This window comes from Mercurialis annua, linkage group LG2 (assembly GCF_937616625.2).
Source record: "Mercurialis annua linkage group LG2, ddMerAnnu1.2, whole genome shotgun sequence".
Taxonomy (NCBI): Eukaryota; Viridiplantae; Streptophyta; class Magnoliopsida; order Malpighiales; family Euphorbiaceae; genus Mercurialis; species Mercurialis annua.
In genome coordinates, this window is record NC_065571.1 from 35157636 (window position 1) to 35178478 (window position 20843).

The following is a 20843-nucleotide window of genomic DNA, read 5'->3' on the forward strand; positions in this document are numbered from 1 at the left end:
TTTGCATTTTTCACCTTGTCAACAATGCCTTGTAAATCCTACCTAGTTGTGGATTACATGCCTATATATGGTTAATGTCTTTTGTGTAAGCCTTGTCCTTATTTCCTAATTTCAATGTGGTTTTTATCTTGGTTATCTATGAATCCTTGTTTATAATTTAGTTTATTTCTATTTCTTGCACTTCCGTTTTTTTTTATATATGCCATTACTTCTTTTTGATCTTGACAAAGGGGGAGAGATATTTGCCTTTCTAAAGTTTTTTTTCATATCTCTCAAAAAGTGCAACTTTTATTCAAATGACTAAGCTTTTAAAATCGTATCTACTTTATGCTTGTCTAGATTTATTTAAAAATTCTTGTGCATAAAGTGAGGGGGAGCCAAAACTCATTTGAACTCCCACAAACTTAGCCATTTCCGTAAATTGATTGTCAAAATCAAAAAGGGGGAGATTGTTGGACCAAGTCCCATTTGAACCCTAATTTTGAGTTTGACAATCAATTTAAAGAGCCTAATCATGTTTATTAGTGTGTAGGAACATATAGAAACCATCCCGGGTCGAATCGGAGCTTTCTAGCGAGAATCGAAAATTCCATATTCCGACTAGTTCCAGTAGCATATCGCGCCCGAGATCCCTTTTCCATCACGGGCGTGATACATGAATCTCGGGCGTGATACATCACATCACGGGCGCGATACACCACTCATCAAAAGCTTTGGTTTTTCAAATGTATCGCGGGCGCTACACCTTCATCGCGGGCGCGATGAATATGAACGTTGAAGGTCCAACGGCTATATCAGAGCCCTCCATCAGTTGCTTGACAAGTGGCCGTCAACCATTGGTTGAATTCCTAACATTTAAATATCGCGGGCGCGACGTAGGGCATCACGGGCGCGACGGGCTGCTTTTCAGCACAAACTTGAGTTTTCTTCTAGAAGATTCAAGGGTTTGTTGTTGGGGTTATAAATACCCCTTGTCTACCTCATTTATGAGGTTAGACACTCCAGCAACAAAACATATACTCAAGCATTCAATTTATTCTCTCTACATTTATTGTGCATCAATTAATTGATTGCTTATCTCTTTTGTTGATTGATTAATCATTGTGATTCAATTATTAGTGTTGTAGGTTTTTGTTTATCCTTAGAAAAACATTTTGTGAGTTTGAGATTATCTCTTGGAAATCTCTTTTGTAAAGTTTGTGTTTAGCTTTAAAGCACAATCCATTAGTGAATTCTAAAATCTCAATCCTTGATTGAGTAGTGGAGTAGGATTGGTTTGTAATCCGAACCACTCTAAATTGCTTGTGTCAATTTCTCTTCTCTTAAACTCCTACTAAATTTTAATTACTCACTAAACCTTATTCACCCCCTCTAAGGTAGCTATTTAGGGATTTCAGACCCCGTATTGCAAGAGGTAGTAGATGTTGTAAAAGAATATGGTGGTCATGACTCTTTAAACCAGAAAGTTTGTGTTCTTTGATATTAACACTTTGCGAAATATTAGATGAAAATCCATCTGGAACTTTTAATTGCTTCAAAAATAAACAAAAAAAGTGCTTCTCTTCTTTAGATAATGTGTAGGATGCTGTAGGTAACTCAATTGTATCCCCGTTGCGAATTGGATGCAAGTCTTGCCTTATATTCATCAATTCAAATCAAGTCGAGCTTGAAATGTGTCCTTACTCATTCCCTTCACACTCATAATTGTTCCTAGCACATTCTCACATATATTCTTTTCAATGTGCATTACATCTAAATTATGGCGCAATAGAAGGCTACTCCAATAAGGAAGTTCAAAAAATATACTCCACTTATTCCAATTATCACCCCTTTTGTCATGTGATATTTTCACTTTTTTATTAATGTCCTTAGTCAAAGCCAATTCTGTAAGATCTTTGACTTGATCGAGGACATCAAAACCAGTGACTAATTTTGGTGGTGATCTCAACTCCTTCTCTCCATCAAAGTTACTTCTATCATTTCTCCATTTGTGGTTATGTGGAAGATAACGACGATGACCCATGTAACATTTCTTCTTGCAATTAGTTAACCGCAATGAACTAGTTTCTTTATTACAACAAGGACAAGCTAGCTTACCCTTTGTACTCCAGCCAGACAAATTTGCATATGCCGGAAAATCGTTGATCGTCCACAACAAAGATGCATGCAATCTAAAATTTTGACGAGTTGAGGCATCAAAAGTCTCCACACCGACTTCCCAAAGTTCCTTCAACTCTTCTATTAAAGGTTTGAGATAAACATCAATTGTATCTCCAGGACTCTCGGGGCCTTGTATGATCATTGAAAGAATAAAATTAGATTCTTTCATGCACATCTGTGGGGGAAAATTGTAAGGAATTAGAATTACTGGCCATATACTGTACGGAGTTTTAGAGTGACTAAACGGCTGGAACCCATCACTAGAGAGACCTAATCTTACATTACGAGGCTCAGATGAAAATTCTTTATGAAGCTCATTAAATGATTTCCATTCTATAGAATCGGTAGGATGCCTCATTACTCCATCATCCTTTCTACCATGATGCCATCTCATTAAAGAAGTCGTCTTTTTAGACATGAACAACCTCTGAAGCCTAGGCTTCAGAGGAAAATAACGTAGTATTTTTCTGGGTACTTTCTTACCATTACTTTTCACTTTAACTTCTCCATCATTATTATTTTCCTTCCATCTAGAACTGCCACAAATATTGCACAAATCAGAATTTTCTTCTTCTTTCCAATAGAGCATGCAATTATTTATACAGGCATCCATTTTCTTATCAGAGAGACCTAAATCCTTCACAATCTGCTTTGCCTCATAATATGATTTTGGCAAAGTACATCCATTTGGGAGTATCTCAAAAAGCCATTCTAGTAACATATCAAATGATCTATTAGTCCACTGACCAAGACTCTTAATGTGTAATAGTTTGATAACTGCAGCTAACTTTGAGGTCTTGCAACCAGGATATACCTCTTCGTCTAAATCTTTTAAGAGCCTATAGAATTTCTCTGCTTCTAGATTAGGATTCTCTCCGCGCATTTCATAATTCGAGGTATCTTTGTCAAATTCACTTTCATTTATACTAGGATATAAGTCTCTTATGATTTCTTTAATTTCCTCACCACTTTCAACATCTTCTGATTCTCCTTCATCTGTCCCAGATTCAGCAACCCTTTCACCATGATGATACCAAAAAGTATAACTTTCCATTATTCCATGAACTATTAAATGAGATCGAATCATTTTACGATTTGCAGAAAGTGTATTGTTGCACCTAACACATGGGCATCGTACTTTATGCTCGTCATTTGTATTCCTAAAAGCATAGCTAATGAATTGTTCAACCCCAGTTTCGTAAGCTTTATCTAATCTATCAACTTTGGTAAGATTCATCCATTGCTTATTAGGTGCCATTTTCCTAAAAAGTGACACAATATAGCAAATCACAATGGTAGCAAAACAATTAAGCAACTTGAGCAAATCTATATTTAAGAAATAAAAGTAGAAGAAAGTAGCAGCATGATACCATATACTAGAACAAAACGTACCTTGGTCACAAAAAATGACTATCTTTTGAAGTAATTTCAGGATGTTATTGCTGCAATTGAAAAAGTAAAAGAACCTGTTTGTAAACCGAAAAACATATATTATGTTGCAGAACTTTTTAAGCTTAAGAATCACTAAGTTGTAAAAAAATTACGAAAGTGGAGTCACACTTAATCACGCAATTCCAAAAGTCATTTAAAAAATCAACCATATGATATGGAAATGAACATTAAATAATTAAATCCATACTTAGTATTTTTAAAACATCAACTATATGATACCAAAACTAGCTTAATAAACATAATTTATTAGCAAATATACAATTCCAAAGAAAGATATGTAAAATCCACAAGAGTAATTATATTATTTTTAAAATTCATTCATATTTACTGATTGAAATTCCATAATGATCATTCAATTTTTTTGCACTAATTAAAGTAGTTACCATTCATGTAAAAATAGAAAATTATGGTTTTTAATTGAAAGCTATAGCTAATTCTCTTATAATTTTCTAGCTTTATAAAAAGCAATATCCAGATATTGTGGAAGAGTAGTCCAAAATAGTCATTTAGTATAGTCTGACAATTTTTTTGTTAAAAAGTGGTTTGTTGGAACCAAATTAAAAGCTTCTGATCTTTTTCTATTTAAGAGAAAAGAGGAGAATAATATCCCACCCTTCCACATTTTGATCAACCAAAATATTTTCAAGTTCATGTAAGATATTATTTTCTGTTTAAAATTTTAATTTTTAACTCAACCAATGATATATAATGAAATTTCCATTATTGTTACTAATCTATCACTAATCTGAATCGGTAAATCAATAACTACTGAAATCAAAACTTCACAATTATTAATCAAGAATATTTATTTTTAATAGATTGATATTGTCATTTATCAATTTCATAAGACTATACTTGCAAAATTTAAACTTAAACAGTAAAAATTAATAACAGTAAGATCCATTAACAACATTATACATAATCAAACACCAAACTAATAGATATACAATCCAATTAAGTGAAAAAAAAAGGAAAAACAACTTTCAAAGAAACATATAAAAACACACAAAAAAATTAAAAAAAATCAAATTTTAATAAACAACAAAATAAATGAATGACAAATTGATAAAATGTCTTGTCTTATTTTTAACATTTCTACTTTTAGAATTATGAAATTTGATAAACAAACAAAAAGCGAAAGAAACACAGATTTATATCAACAATCTAAAGATGCCAATACTTCTTTTTGGCAATTTATTAATTATATTTATCTTTAATTATAATTTTTTTTTTTAGTTGAACTGAATACAAATAAAAAAAAAAGTTTACTCATAGTTTGATGAAAATATCATTAATTGTATGTATATGAATATGTATATAAATATATAATTAGATTCCACCTAACTCAGCAGTGCAGCAAAAAACAGGAAAACAATACAACTCTGCAATGTGACGGGTTCTTGTTTAAACCAACTCTAGATATACATAATATTAATTATATACATGGAATTAATAATAGAATTTTTAAATATGGTTAATTATGCCGATTCACCAAGAGAAATCAAATCCAAAACCTAATAAAATAACATACAAGAGAAACCAAATCCAAAACCATTATATAAAAAACATCAATTACTGTTGTAATTTGTATGCTAATTGCAAACAAATTGGCTATTGTATTGATTGTAAAAATGCTAACCTGACTAATGTAGAAAACCTGAACCGATGAAGACCTTAACTGATGAATAAACTAATGATGACGAACAGTTCTGAACAGATGATTAACAGCGACAACGAGCAGATACAATTTTGCTGGAAATATTCTTGTGTTCACCCGAGTAAATCAATATCAATTTTCTTAGTTTAATTAGACGAGAGACAAGCACAATTAAAAATTAGATAGCAATTATTGTAGGGATTTGAAAGTGGCTAGCCATTGAATTTATGTTTGAAATGTTACTCTGCATACGGCGCTACTAGTGTTAGAGAAAAGGAAATTAGTGTTTTATTAGGTCAAAAGAAGTTGAGAATATCTTTTCAAAAAAAAAGAAGTTGAGAATATCTTTTCAGAAAAAAAAGAAGTTGAGAAATTTCGGCGGAAAATATTCCATTTAGCGCCAAATATCTTTATGAAAGTCAGAAATATTGAAATAATGAGGGGCACTATATGTTAATTATGACTATTTAAAAAGCCCTTCATTATTAATATCATTATTAATGGGATATTAAACTCTCTGGGTCACTGAATTATTCCAATATTACAAGAAGGATACTAAATTTCAAATCGTTAAAAACTGGTCACTAAGTTATCGAATTATTTCTCAAGGAAGTCACCGTCTTAAAAGAATGTCATTAAATTTATCGCAAATTACAAAACGGGTACTGAATTATACCATTTTGTTAAAAAATGATACTGAATCATACATCTTTTTGTAATTATGGCATGGCACATAGGATAAAATGCAAAAAGTTTGGTGTGTTTTGCCTCGAGTGACATCCCGTGAAATATTTGATAACTTAGTGACCATTTTTTAACGATTTGAAACTTAGTGCCCTTTCTGTAATATTGGAATAACTCAGTAACCTAGGGAGTTTAATATCCTTATTAATGATAAAAAAAAATATACACTCATTATTTATATATAAATTACACTTTTAATGACGATTTTTCAATACCATCATTATATTTTTGTCATTAAAAGTTACTTTTTTTGTAGTGAACCAAACGTTTCCCTTTTTTAGCAATTTAAGCCAAACGTTTACAAACGTTAAGAAAAAAATCCTAATGTTTCCCCATTTTAGCGATTTAAGCCAAACGTTTAAAACGTTACAAAACAAATTCAAACATTTCACCGTTTTTGCAATTTATGCCAAACGTTTACAAACTTTACATAACAAATCCAAACGTTTCACCTTTTTAGCGATTGAAGCCAAATATTTACAAATGTTACGAAACAAATCCAAACGTTTCACCTTTTTAGTGATTTAAGCCAAACATTTACAAACGTTATGAAACAAATCCAAACGTTTAACCTTTTTATCGATTTAAGCCAAACATTTACAAAGGTTATGAAACAAATCCAAATGTTTCCCCTTTTTAGCAATTTATGCCAAACGTTAACAAACGTTCCGAAACAAATCCAAGTGTTTCAGCTTTTTAGCAATTTATGCCAAACGTTTACAAAGGTTACGAAACGAATCCATACGTTTCACCCTTTTAGCGATTTATGCCAAACGTTTACAAACGTTACGAAACAAATTTAAACATTTCACCTTATTAGCGATTTAATCCAAACATTTACAAAGGTTATGAAACAAATCCAAATGTTTCACCTTTTTACCAATTTAAGCCAAACGTTAACAAATGTTCCAAATCAAATCCAAACGTTTCACCTTTTTAGCAATTTAAGCCAAACGTTTACAAACGTTACGAAACAAATCCAAGCGTTTCACATTTTTAGCAGTTTAAGCCAAAAGTTTAAACGTTACGAAACAAATCCAAACGTTTCACCTTTTTAGCTCTTTAATCCAAACGTTTACAAACATTACGAAATAAATCCAAACGTTTCACCTTTTTTGCTATTTGAGCCACACGTTTACAAATGTTACGAAACAAATCCAATAGTTACACCTTTTTAGCAATTTAAGCAAAACGTTTAGAAACGTAACGAAACAAGTCCAAGCGTTTCACCTTTTTAGCAGTTTAAACCAAATGTTTACAAACATTACGAAACAAATCCAAGCGTTTCCCCTTTTTAGCAATTTAGGCCAAACGTTTACAAACGTTACGAAACAAATCCAAACGTTTCTCCTTTTTAGCTATTTGAGCCAAACTCTTACAAACGTTACGAAACAAAACCAAGCATTTCACCTTTTAAGCAGTTTAAGCCAAACGTTTACAAACGTTATGAAACAAATCCAAACGTTGCACCTCTTTAGCTATTTAATCCAAACGTTTATAAACATTATGAAATTAATCCAAACGTTTCACCTTTTTAGCTATTTGAGCCAAACTTTTACAAACGTTACGAAACAAAACCAAGCGTTTCACCTTTTTAGAAGTTTAAGCTAAACGTTTACATACGTTATGAAATAAATCCAAATGTTTCCCCTTTTTAGCTATTTTAGCCAAACGTTTACAAACGTTACGAAACAAATCCAATAGTTACACATTTTTAGCAACTTAAGCCAAACGTTTACAAACGTAACAAAACAAGTCCAAGCGTTTCACCTTTTTAGCAGTTTAAGCCAAACATTTACAAACATTATGAAAAAAATCCAAGTGTTTCACCTTTTTAGCAATTTAGGCCAAACGTTTACAAACGTTACGAAACAAATCCAAACGTTTCACCTTTTTAGCGATTTAAGCCGAACGTTTTCAAACGTTACGAAACATAACACAACGTTTCACCTTTTTACCGATTTTCGCCGAACGTTTACAAACGTTACGAAACAAATTCAAACGTTTCCCCATTTTAGTGATTTAAGCCAAACGTTTAAAATGGTACGAAACAAATTCAAACATTTTACCTTTTTAGCGATTTAAGCCAAATGTTTACAAATGTTACGAAACAAATCCAGACGTTTCCCCTTTTTACCGATTAATGTAACCTCCTTATCGAAAAATATAAAAATAATAATAATAAAATCATAACTCAAAATAAACTCAAAAATCTCTTTATTCGATAATTTATTAACAACCTCAAAATATTATAATTTCATTAAGTTTGCAAATATCGATTTTAAAACAGAAACAAGATGCTAATTCCGAAAATTTTATTTTATTGTTCATAAAAGAATAAAAGTTTATAGTTAAACAAAATCTAAACTCAGATGACACTGTTGACCCACCTAATCAAATAAATTGACTGATTGCACGAACCTAGATGGATGAGTCACTGCGGTCTATCTCCTGATAAATAGGTGGCAAGGGATGAGCTGCCTACTCAATAGAATATAGCTAATTATATTTATATATATATGACCAACAACAAACAAAACAAACAACAGAATATCATTTAATCAAACCATACACCTGTTAACTCTTATACACCAACCTACATGTAAAATCAGACAAATTAAATCATAATTTTATTTTATTTCTTTAATTAGGGCCCCGCTTAACCTATCTGAATCATATCCAATGATTTTCCGGCCATCACAGTCACATTAATAATATATATCGCACAAGATACCAAACATATTAGTATCCAGACACCACCCCAGTGTCTAGCAAAACGCACAGGATATTCTATGCTTCCGAGAATATCCCGGCACCGAAGTGCCTAGCAAAACTTTGATCACATCCTTTATCTCTTCATTTCACAATTTAACCGTCACATCTCTAAACCATTGGATATAATCAGTCTTAGGTAAGCAAACTGTCAACTTCCTTAATTATTAAAATTTATTTATAAACGGTCTTTATCAAACATACCCAATTACTTAACAAACACGTATCCAACAAAATCATACTTCTCAACTTTTACAATCATATAACATAAATATAATGCAACCAAAAACAACAGATAATCCTACTCATTCAGACCTCTAGCATATAATAATAATGTACCACAATAAATGACAACCACTTAATAAAATAACTCACAATTAGTAATTAATTAATATATATAAATATAATTAACTATACTTACCTCAATTGAGCAATAATTTAACTATCAGATGGTGCTATCCAACACTCTACTTTATCTGCAGTTCCTTCAAATATTTATAACACATATCCATTAATTTTATGTCTAAAATATTATAATACTAAAATTATTATTTGTAAAATCATTTATGTCATCTGATTTAATTATCAACTTTCGGTCAAAGTGGATATAATTAATATAAGTATAATTTTTGGATACTAGAATGCCAATTACTAAACTTTAAGAATTTAAAGTGCATTTGCAAACAGTTTATTTGAGTAATAAAGAATAACTCCCTATTCTTCATCTGTACTTTTGCCTATCAAATTGCAAGTGACATCATCATTGTAAATTATGAAATTAGAAGATTCATTGTTAGATTGTTAAATTACAACAGCGGGTACTTCTATATTTTTTTTTGTCAAAATCAATTCCACTAACAATTTTCTCACTAAAGTAAATTTCTCGATTTAAAATAATATTCAAATTTTACAATTATTTTTCGAAATACTTAAACAAAAGTAAATTCAGTATTGAAATCATACCTTCAAAGTGAAAATTTTGAGTGAAATCCATCTATTATGACTCAATCTCCATACGACGGCTATTTTATTTTTATTTGTTTGTTTGTTACTCTCCCTAATATTAGTCTCCTCTAAATATACTAAAACAGGTTTAGGGTTTAGGCACTTTCACAAAAAAGTGAATTTCCAACTTTATCCTTTATTGTTATTGTTATATTATTTGACTTTAGTTGTTTATTATTATTATTTATTATTATTTTTCGGACGTTACAATTGAAGCCAAACGTTTACAAACATTGCAAAATAAATCCAAACGTTTCCCCTTTTTAGCTATTTGAACCAAACTTTTACAAACATTACGAAAGAAAACCAAGTGTTTCACCTTTTTAGCAGTTTAAGCCAAACATTTACAAACTTTACGAAACAAATCCAAACGTTTCACCTTTTTATCGATTTAAGCCAAACATTTACAAAGGTTATGAAACAAATCCAAATGTTTCACCATTTTAGCAATTTAAGCCAAACGTTAACAAACGTTCCAAATAAAATCCAAACATTTCACCTTTTTAGCAATTTAAGCCAAACGTTTACAAACGTTACGAAACAAAGCCAAGTGTTTCACCTTTTTAGCAATTTATGCCAAACGTTGGTAAACGTTACGAAAGGAATCCATATGTTTCACCATTTTAGCGATTTATGCTAAACATTTACAAACGTTACGAAACAAATCCAAACGTTTCCCCTTTTTAGCGATTTAAGCCAAACGTTTACAAACATTACGAAATAAATCCAAACGTTTCACCTTTTTAGCTATTTGAGCCAAACTTTTACAAACGTTACGAAACAAAACCAAGCGTTTCACCTTTTTAGCAATTTAAGCCAAACGTTTACAAACGTTACGAAACAAATCCAAACGTTTCACCTTTTTAGCGATTGAAGCCAAACGTTTACTAACATTACTAAACAAATCCAAAAATTTCACCTTTTTAGCGATTTAAGCCAAACGTTTACAAACGTTTCACCTTTTTAGCGATTTAAGCCAAGCGTTTACAGAGGTTATGAAACAAATCCAAATGTTTCAATTTTTTAGCAATTTAAGCCAAACGTTTACAAACGTTACAAAACAAATCCAAGTGTTTCACCTTTATTAGCAATTTAAGCCAAACGTTTACAAACGTTATGAAACAAATCCAAACGTTTCCCCCTTTAAGCGATTTATGTCAAACGTTTACAAACGTTACGAAACAAATCCAAACATTTCACCTTTTTAGCGATTTAAACCAAACGTTTACAAACGTTATAAAGCAAATCCAAACGTTTTCCCTCTTTTGCGATTTAAGCCAAACGTTTACAAACGTTACGAAACAAATCCAAACGCTTCACCTTTTTAGCGATATAAGCCAAACTGTTACAACAATTACGAAACAAATCCAAACGTTTCGCCTTTTTTACGATTTTAGCGATTTAAACCAAACGTTTACAAAACAAATCCAAACATTTTACCTTTTTAGCGATTTAAGCCAAACATTTACAAACGGTACGAAATAAGACCAATCGTTTAAAACGTTACGAAACAAATCCTAACGTTTCACATTTTTAGCGATTTAAGCCAAACCTTTACAAATGTTACGAAACAAAACCAAGCGTTCAACTTTTTAGCAATTTAAGCCGCACGTTTACAAACGTCACGAAACAAATCTAAGCGCTTAAACTTTTTAGCAATTTAAGCCAAACGTTTACAAACGTTCCAAAACAAATCCAAGTGTTTCACCTTTTTAGTAATTTAAGCCAAAAATTTACAAACGTTACGAAACAAATACAAGCGTTTCACCTTTTTAGCAATTTAACCCAAACATTTACAAACGTTACGAAACAAATCCAAACGTTTCACCTTTTTAGCAATATAAGTCGAACGTTTATAAATATTACGAAACAAAACCAAACGTTTCCCTTTTATAGCAATTTAAGCCAAATGTTTACAAACGTTAAGAAACAAATCTTAATGTTTCCTCATTTTAGCGATTTAAGCCAAACATTACAAATGTTACGAAACAAATCCAAATGTTTAACCTTTTTATCGATTTAAGCCAAACATTCATAAAGGTTATGAAACAAATCCAAATGTTTCACCTTTTTAGCGATTGAAGCCAAACATTTACAAACGTTACGAAAAAAATCCAAACGTTTCACCTTTTTAGCGATTTAAGCCAAAAATTTACAAATGTTACGAAACAAATCCTAACGTTTAACCTTTTTATCGATTTAAGCCAAACATTTACAAAGGTTATGAAACAAATCCAAATGTTTCCCCTTATTAGAAATTTAAGCCAAACGTTAACAAACGTTCCAAATCAAATCCAAACGTTTCACCTTTTTAGCAATTTAAGCCAAATGTTTAGAAACGTTACGAAACAAATCCAAGTGTTTCACCTTTTTAGCAATTTATGCCAAACGTTTACAAACGTTACGAAACGAATCCATACGTTTCACCCTTTTAGCGATTTATGCCAAATGTTTACAAATGTCACGAAATAAATCCAAACGTTTCACCTTATTAGCGATATAAGCCAAACGTTTACAAACGTTACAAAGCAAAACCAAACGTTTCACCTTTTTAGCGATTTAAGCCAATGTTTACAAATGTTACGAAACAAATCCAAATGTTTCACCTTTTTAGCGATTTAATCCAAACGGTTACAAAAATTACGAAACAAATCCAAACATTTCTCCTTTTTAACGATTTAAGCCAAACGTTTAGAAACGTTACGAAACAAAACCAAACATTTAAAACGTTACGAAAAAAAATCCAAACATTTCAGATGTTTAGCGAATTAAGCCAAACCTTTACAAACGTTACGAAACAAAACCAAGCGTTTTAAATTTTTAGCAATTTAAGCCAAACGTTTACAAACGTTACGAAACAAATCCAGACGTTTCCCCTTTTTAGCGAATTAAGCCAAAACGGTTACAAAAATTATGAAACAAATCCAAATGTTTTGCCTTTTTAGCAATTTAACCCTAGCGTTTACAAACGTTACGAAACAAATCCAAACATTTCACCTTTGTAACGATTTAAGCCAAACGTTTAGAAACGTTACGAAACTAAACCAAACGTTTAACACGTTACTAAATAAATCCAAACGTTTCACATTTTTAGCGATTTAAGCCAAACCTTTACAAACGTTACGAAACAAAACCAAGCGTTTCAAATTTTTAGAAATTGTAATACCCCGTAAATTTTCAGCGTTTTTCCGACAAATTTTCTGATCATTTTGAAGTAAAAATCGAAGTTAATGGTCTGGTTCATGTTGGTTCATGATTGGGTTGATTTGGTGGTTCAACCATTTAATTTTTATAAAACAAAAAGAAAAAAAAATGAAAATAAGGTGAGTCTCGTACGAGACTACAAGGTCTCGTAGGAGACCCATGTTTTACCCAGCCTGGTCTCGTACGAGACCAGGATTCCCGAACGGGACTCAGCCTTAAAAGGCTGAGTCTCTTTCGAAAATAATCAGCTCTTAATGAGCTTAGTGATCGACCCTCTTCGCACTCGTTTTTGACCTAATTCCTTTAGATATTTAAGGATGTTTTCTAAATAGAAAATCTTCTCCATACTACAAACAAGCCCTAGCCTCCATTCTCTTGTTCATTCGCTGAGAAACGAAGCCGTAATCATCCCTCAAACTCTGTTGTCCGGTAAGTTTTCTTATTCCTTTGATTTCAGTTTTGGCTTTAGACGACACTTCCGTATTCTTAATCGTTCTCTCTCGTTTCTAGATTGAAATTGATTCCGTTCAATCTCAGACGTTGTGGACTCAATTCTCTACGTTCCCCTATCTTGTTTTTTCAAAACGGTATGTAAACGACCTCGTTTCAATCGCCGTACGGTTTTCGCTTTTGGAATTGCTTAATCTGTCCTTAATATTTTTGTTTACAGCCGATGGTTACTTCCTTTCATTGGTGTTAAATTCATTGTTATTCATGATCTTATACCTCCAAGGATGTTAGAAATCATAAATAAGTTAATTAGCTTGTTTGAATTTTCGTTTGGTTCCGTCATTGTCAATGAAAGGTTTGCGCCGTTCCTCCATATTTCGTTACTGTTACGTGTTTATGCTTTTGATTTGATTCATGGATGTCATTAGCATTAGGTAGCATTTGGTTAAGTTTTGGTGTTGAATCATTAAGGGTATATGGAGTTAGGTTGAGAGAAATGGTGGCGGGGATAGCTCTTTTGAATTGAGGAAGATAATGGCTAATTAGTCACTTTGATCATTACATTGTTTTGTTTGAATTATTTAGGTTCTTTAAGTTATTTCCATTTTGTTTCGATAATAACTTTGATTTTAAATAGACAATTTGTATACGTTAAATTTTTATAACTTAAATTAATATAAATACTCGGGTAATTATATGTAATTTTAATTGTATTGTCAATTTGGCTAAATTGCGGTTTAGCCCCTAAAATTTCTAAAAGACTTGTTTAAGTTAAATTTTATCTATTGGATAACTTTTGGATTTTTGATTAAATTATGAATTAGTAAATTGAGATCGAATAATTAATTTGATTTCAGATATCTAATTGGCTAAAGTACAGTTTAGTCCCTAATTGTCTAAAGTACAGTTTAGTCCCTAAATTTTTATAAACTGAAAATGGTTAGATTTTTGGGTTGTAAATTGGGTTTCCTGCAATTGGAGTTATTGAGTTCTGCTTTTAACATGGATTATTATTTTATCAAATTATTTTATAAATATAAACTCGGGTTTATATTTGATAAGCGTTTTGAGTCGGGTTAGACTTGGGTCACTCTCGGCTAATCCACTATTAGAAATTTATTATTATTTAAAAATTATTAAGTAATATTTGTTAATCGGATTTTAAGCGAGAACTCAATAGACTTATATTAATTGGGCTTTATTACCTAATGGGTATTTTTGTGTTGTTCTGGATTGTTTATTCCGACGTGTTATATTGTGATAGTCCTATGATGTGTCTAGTACTCTCTAGAGTTAAGGTCTGTTTGAATAATTATTTTATTTTTCTAGACCCGTCTATTGTTCGTGCTCCAGAGGCGAACCAGGATTAGTTGCTTGCCGGTTATCACGTGGATAAGCAAGCAGTGAGTTTGTACTTACTATTTACCGCTTTATTAAGTAAATTGTTATTTTAATAATAAATATATATACTGTACGTATATTTCGAACTGTTTTTATATTATGGTTCTTAGTTGGAACATGCTACCTAATGGGCATCATTAGGACTGCGTGCGCACCGATATTGATCTGGGTAAGGTATATATGGAAATGTGGTAACTCGGTGTGAGCATAGCTCTCGGGACCAGGTAGAGTAACTCGGTGTAGCTCAGCTCTCGGGACTCTGGTATAAGTGTGGTCAGTGGTAACTCGGTATAGCTCAGCTCTCGGGACCAGACCTATTGGATTATATTTATATTTATAATTGTGGATTAGGGTTCCAACTATTATTCGTAATATCGTTATTAAATTTTTTAAACGGTTTAAAAGGTTTCCACTTAATAAATGTAGATAGTGGTATAAACTCATCTCAGTATATCTGACCCCGTTGTTTTCCCAATTTTTCCCAGGGTTATGATCTGAGAGAGTCTGGTGATCTCCGCATTTACTTTTCTTCGGAGGTTCCATTTATTTTTTGATAAACTGTAAAATTGTTTTATTCTTAGACCGCAGTAGTAACTAGACGTCTTTATTATTATTATAGTTTTTGTCGGATTGTTTCGACTAGTTATATTGCATTGGCATGTTACCTTATTTACATTGGTTTATGTTAAATCTATTTTAGACTCGGAATTGGATAAGCATGTTATATTAACTGTCGAATATTATAACTGCTAGATTTAGGCTGAAGTCTCGGTTGCCCCCGAGCATTGGTTTTCTGCAGGTTTATGTGTTTGTATATTAAATGAAAGGCTAGGTACGGGTTTTGGTACTACATTACCCATACCCTAGCGCCGGTTGCGATTCATGAAAATGGGTCGTGACAAACTTGGTATCAGAGCTTTGGTTTCAAACCAAGGACATTTGCTTGCTATGTGTTTACTCTGTTAAGTATGGTTGTGTCTTAGGAACTACTGCGGATATAGGTTTCTGTCATGTCTTTAAAAACGCCATCTTTTGATTTTTAAAATATTCTGCCTACATTAATGGGATTGCGTCGAGTCAGTCATTATATGTTGATTTGATGCTGTTAAATGTTAATTTTATTTTACTTGGGTGAATACTTTATTGCTGTTGATTTCTCGGGAAATCCTAATCGTTACTTGTTTGTTTCATACTTGGGTCTGAATTATGTGTTATTTAAATTGTTTTTTTTTTCAATCCTTAGGATATGGACAACGTTGTTCGTACTCGTGCTCGTGCTGCGGTAGAGCAAGAAGCTGAGGCTGATGATGCGATTTCCATGGAAGTCGATCAGAACGTACCACTGGTTCAGGCAAATACTGGACATGGTAGAGGTAGAGGTGCTGGCAGAGGTGGAGGTAGAGGCAGAGGAGCTGGTGCTGGTAGAGGTGGAGTTAGAGGACGTGGTGCAGCAGGCAGTAGCGGATCCAGGAATTGTTTTCAGCCTGGGCTAAAAAATAAGCAATTAATCAAACTCAATCATCTTTTTTGTCCTAAAATTTTGTTTGAATTGTCTTTTTATCTCAAAAAAAAATTGGAATTTATCAATTATCAATAAAATTAAATTAATTATCAACAAGATAGAATAAAATAACAATAATTAAAATTAATGAGTCTAAATCTAAATAAGGCAATTAACATAAAAAGAAATTGCGGAATATCATATAAAATATAGTAAAATTATACCAATATTAGATCTATAATTTAGTATAGTCTATAGTATACAAACATTAAATTGATAATATATGAAAATATATTTTAAAAAAAAGAAACAAAAAATATACACATTAAAATAAACAAAAGTATATTGAAAATAAAGCACATCATATACTAAAATTAAACTAACAATATACATATAATATGTCAAAAATTTATTATTGGTAATTGTAATGAAATTGAAATTATACAAATAATAAATTAAGAATCAATGAAAATAGTATACAATTCATTATGCTTTTGGATAGTTGTATCATTGTATGTTATATATTTTTGATAAAATTTTGGACTTTTTTATTTCATAAGTCTTTTTAATAATCAGAGTCCAATATTTAAAAGTAATGAGCACCAAATACAAAACTCAAATTTTATCTAGCATAATTCAATTAACAGTGCTTAATTAGTCATACCCTTATTTGAAAAGCCAAGTTAAAACGTCATTTGGGTCTTTTGGGCCTTTATTTGAAAGGCCATTTCAACAGTCCTTTTTAAACCTAAAACAAAACAAGTTCTTTTCTTTTTCCTTTCTTCTACAGCGAGTCATCCACCTGCGGCAGCCATGGCTGACCAGCCAGAGCTTGCAATTTTACCACGCCATTGTACATCTTCGACTTTCAGTTTTTCGATTTCAGCCCGGCTCTAGCCTACCCCAGCCTGAACGTGGATCCGCCTCTGGCAGCAGGTGTTCAGGCACCGAATGTGCAGCAGGCACCGAATGTGCAGCAGGCACCAGGGGTGCAACAGGCACCGAATATGCAGGCGTTCGACTTCACTACTTTCTTGGCTGGGATTGTCGAGAAGCAGAACAACCAGGCTCTTCAGAAGAATCAGTGTACTGTACTGGGTCAGTTAGCGCAGCAACAGCAACCTCAGGCTGGTGCTGTAGCTGGTATGGGTGGACTTGCTGGTGTCAATCACATTCCGACAGACAGAGAGATGGTGATGACCTACATGAAGTTGACTCCGACTTCATTTGATGGCACAGGGGATGCTCTTGACTTTTTGGACGAGTTTGAGTACAACAGTCAGAGGATTCAAGCTACTGATCGTCAATCAGTGTTGCTTGTGGAGATGTCGCTGAAGGGTCCAGCTAAGGACTGGTTCCGTGATAACATCAGGCCAGAGATGGCTACATTGTCTTGGGCTAATTTTATGAACAGGTTCAGAGGTTACTATCTACCCTTCTCTGTTACTGAGAATTTCAGAGAAAAGCTGCTAAATTTGAAGAAAGGGGATAGATCAGTGACAGACTATACTACAGAGCTTGTCCGTTTGGGGCGGTTTGCTACAAATCTACAGGGTGATCGAGGGCGAGTGAACGACCGCTATATTAGGGGTTTAGGCTCGGAATTTTTCCTTTGCTGATAGGGGCAGACATGGAGTTCGCTCGAGTAGTAGATAGTGCTCGTCGGATGGAGAATTCGTTGATTCAGTTTGGGACGATCTCTGACCCTTTCCAGAATCAGAAGGGAAAGAGTGATCTTCCTAATGGGGGGCAACAGGCCCCAGCGCAACATGGTAGTGGAAACTACTGCAGTGGCTCTTCTCAGGCCAATAGCGGGAGTCGCCGTACGCACAACAAGGGGAGGCATAGTACTAGGAGTTTTCCGTACAGTTCTAGTAGCAGTGGGAGTAACCGTGGTTCAGGACATGGGTACAGTGGTGGATCGAACATTCTGTTCTGCCAGAATTGCAGACACAGGCACTATGGTTAGTGTCAGTTAGCTCCTGGAGGTTGTTTTTCTTGTGGCCAGCCGGGTCATTTTTCCAGGGAGTGTCCGACATCTGGGCAGCAGATGTCTAACTCCAGTGTTGCGCAGTCGTCTTACCAGCAGCAGAGACCTGTGTTTACATAGTCTGTATGGTATTCTCAACCTGCAGCCTCTTTTGGTGGCCAGCGGGGCCGTGGTTCTGGTGGCAGAGGTTTTGGTGGCCGTGGTAACGGCGGCAGGGGTTCCAACAGTTATGATACTGGGCAGAGTTCGTAGCAGCAGCCAGAGGGTCAGGCTAGAGTGTTCGCACTTACTCCTCAGGATGCGCGTGCATCAAATGTTGTGGTGCAAGGTACCATTCCGATTTCTTTTACTGGTGCTTTGGTGTTATTTGATGCGGGTGCAACCCATTCGTTTGTTTCTACTTGTTTTGCAGGAAAATTAGGTATTGCACCATATGTTTTGAGTGAACCTCTAGATGTGTCTACACTTATGTCTGAAGGTGTAGTAGTGGACGTTCTTTATCCTTCTTGTCCAGTGGTTATTCAGGGTAGAGAATTATGTGCTTATTTGATTGTGCTTGACGTTCTTTCTTTTGATGTAATCTTGGGGATGGATTGGCTGTCACGCCACTTTGCTTCTATTGACTGTCGAGGGAAGTCAGTCGAGTTTCGGATTCCAGGTGATCTACTTTTTTCCTTTCAGGGAGAGAAGGCGGAGACACCTATGAATCTGATTTCCGCCATCAAGGTGAAGCGGATGTTAGGCAAGGGTTGCCAGGGTTTTCTTGTTGTGGTTCGTGATTTGGAGGCTGATAGAGGCGATATGCATAGTGTTCCGATAGTGAATGAGTTTACTGATGTGTTTCCAGAGGAATTGCCTGGATTACCACCTGACCGTGAGATTGAGTTTTGCATTGATGTGGTTTCTGGTACAACTCCGATTTCGATACCGCCGTATCGGATGGCTCCTGCAGAGATGAAGGAGTTCAAGGACCAGTTACAAGAGTTGTTGGATAGCGGGTTGATCAGACCGAGTACTTCTCCATGGGGTGCTCCAGTTCTATTTGTGAAGAAGAAAGACGGTTCCTTTCGATTGTGTATCGACTACAGACAATTGAACAAGGCTACTGTCAAGAACATATATCCTTGTCCTCGCATCGATGATTTATTTGACCAGTTGCAGGGTGCGAAGTGTTTTTCCAAGATTGATTTGAGGTCTGGGTATCATCAACTTTGGATCCGTGATGTAAATATGCCTAAGACTGCTTTTCGGACACGGTATGGACATTTTGAGTTTCTGGTTATGTCCTTTGGTATGACGAACGCACCAACAGCGTTTATGGATATGATGAACAGAGTGTTCAAGCCGTTTTTAGATCAATTCGTTATCGTTTTCATTAATGACATTTTGATCTATTCTCGGAGTGAGGAGGAGCATGCTTACCATTTGAGGACTATACTACAGACGTTGCGTGAGCATCAGTTGTACGCTAAGTTCTGGAATGTGAGATCTGGTTGGATCAGGTTACCTTTCTATGACACGTGGTGTCGAAATATGGGATCAAGGTTGATCCGAAGAAGATTGAGGCAGTTATGGATTGGTAAAGGCCGGGGTCAGTTACCAAGATTAGGAGTTTTCTGGGTTTAGCTGGCTACTATCGTCGGTTCGTGCAAGATTTCTCTAGAATATCTGCATCGTTGACTAAACTGACACAGAAGGGTGTTAAGTTTGAGTGGACTGATAAGTGTGAGGCGAGCTTTGAGAAGCTCAAGGAGATTGTGACTACAGCTCCGGTTTTGGCATTGCCTTCTGGCATTGACGGTTTCACAGTGTATTGTGATGCGTTTCGGATTGGTTTGGGTTGCGTTCTAATGCAACATGGGCAGGTGATTGCCTATGCTTCCAGACAGTTCAAGAAGTATGAGGTAAATTACCCTACTCATGATTTAGATTTGGCAGCTGTGGTTTTTGCGCTGAAAATTTGGAGGCATTATTTGTATGGTGCTACTTGTGAGAGTATCACTTATCATAAAGAGTCTGAAGTATATCTTTGATCAGAGAGAGTTGAACCTGAGACAGAGGAGGTGGCTAGAATTGCTGAAAGACTACGACTGTACTATTCAGTATCATCCTGGTAAGGCTAATGTAGTAGACGATGCGTTGAGTCGCAAGTCTTCGGGCAGTTTGGCTCATATTTCTGAGATTGGGCGTAGACCCATGGTTAGAGAGTGGCACAGTTTGATAGCTACAGGCTATGGTTTTCAGGTTTCGCAGGCTGGTGGTTTGTTAGCACAGTTGCAAGTGCAACCTGTTTTGATTGATCGGATCAAAGCTTTACAAGCTGAGGATCCACAGTTGAAATGGATTATTGAGGAGGTTCAGCAGGATGGAAATTCTGAGTTTACTTTTGTGGATGGTGTTCTGAGACATGGTTCGAGATTGTGTGTTCCGGATTCAGATGGTTTGAGGGACCATATTCTGGAAGAAGCGCACAAGTCTGCTTATTGTGTTCATCCGGGTTATACTAA

At 34.3% G+C, this 20843-nt stretch overlaps 1 protein-coding gene across 1 annotated transcript; it reads right to left on the reverse strand.

Annotated features, from left to right (window-relative positions):
* Positions 1 to 1645: 1645 nt before the first annotated feature.
* On the reverse strand, positions 1646 to 3214 carry LOC126668452 (uncharacterized). Its single transcript, XM_050361645.1, has one exon. The coding sequence runs from the start codon at positions 3212 to 3214 to the stop codon at positions 1646 to 1648; it is 1569 nt and encodes a 522-aa protein (XP_050217602.1).
* Positions 3215 to 20843: the final 17629 nt, after the last annotated feature.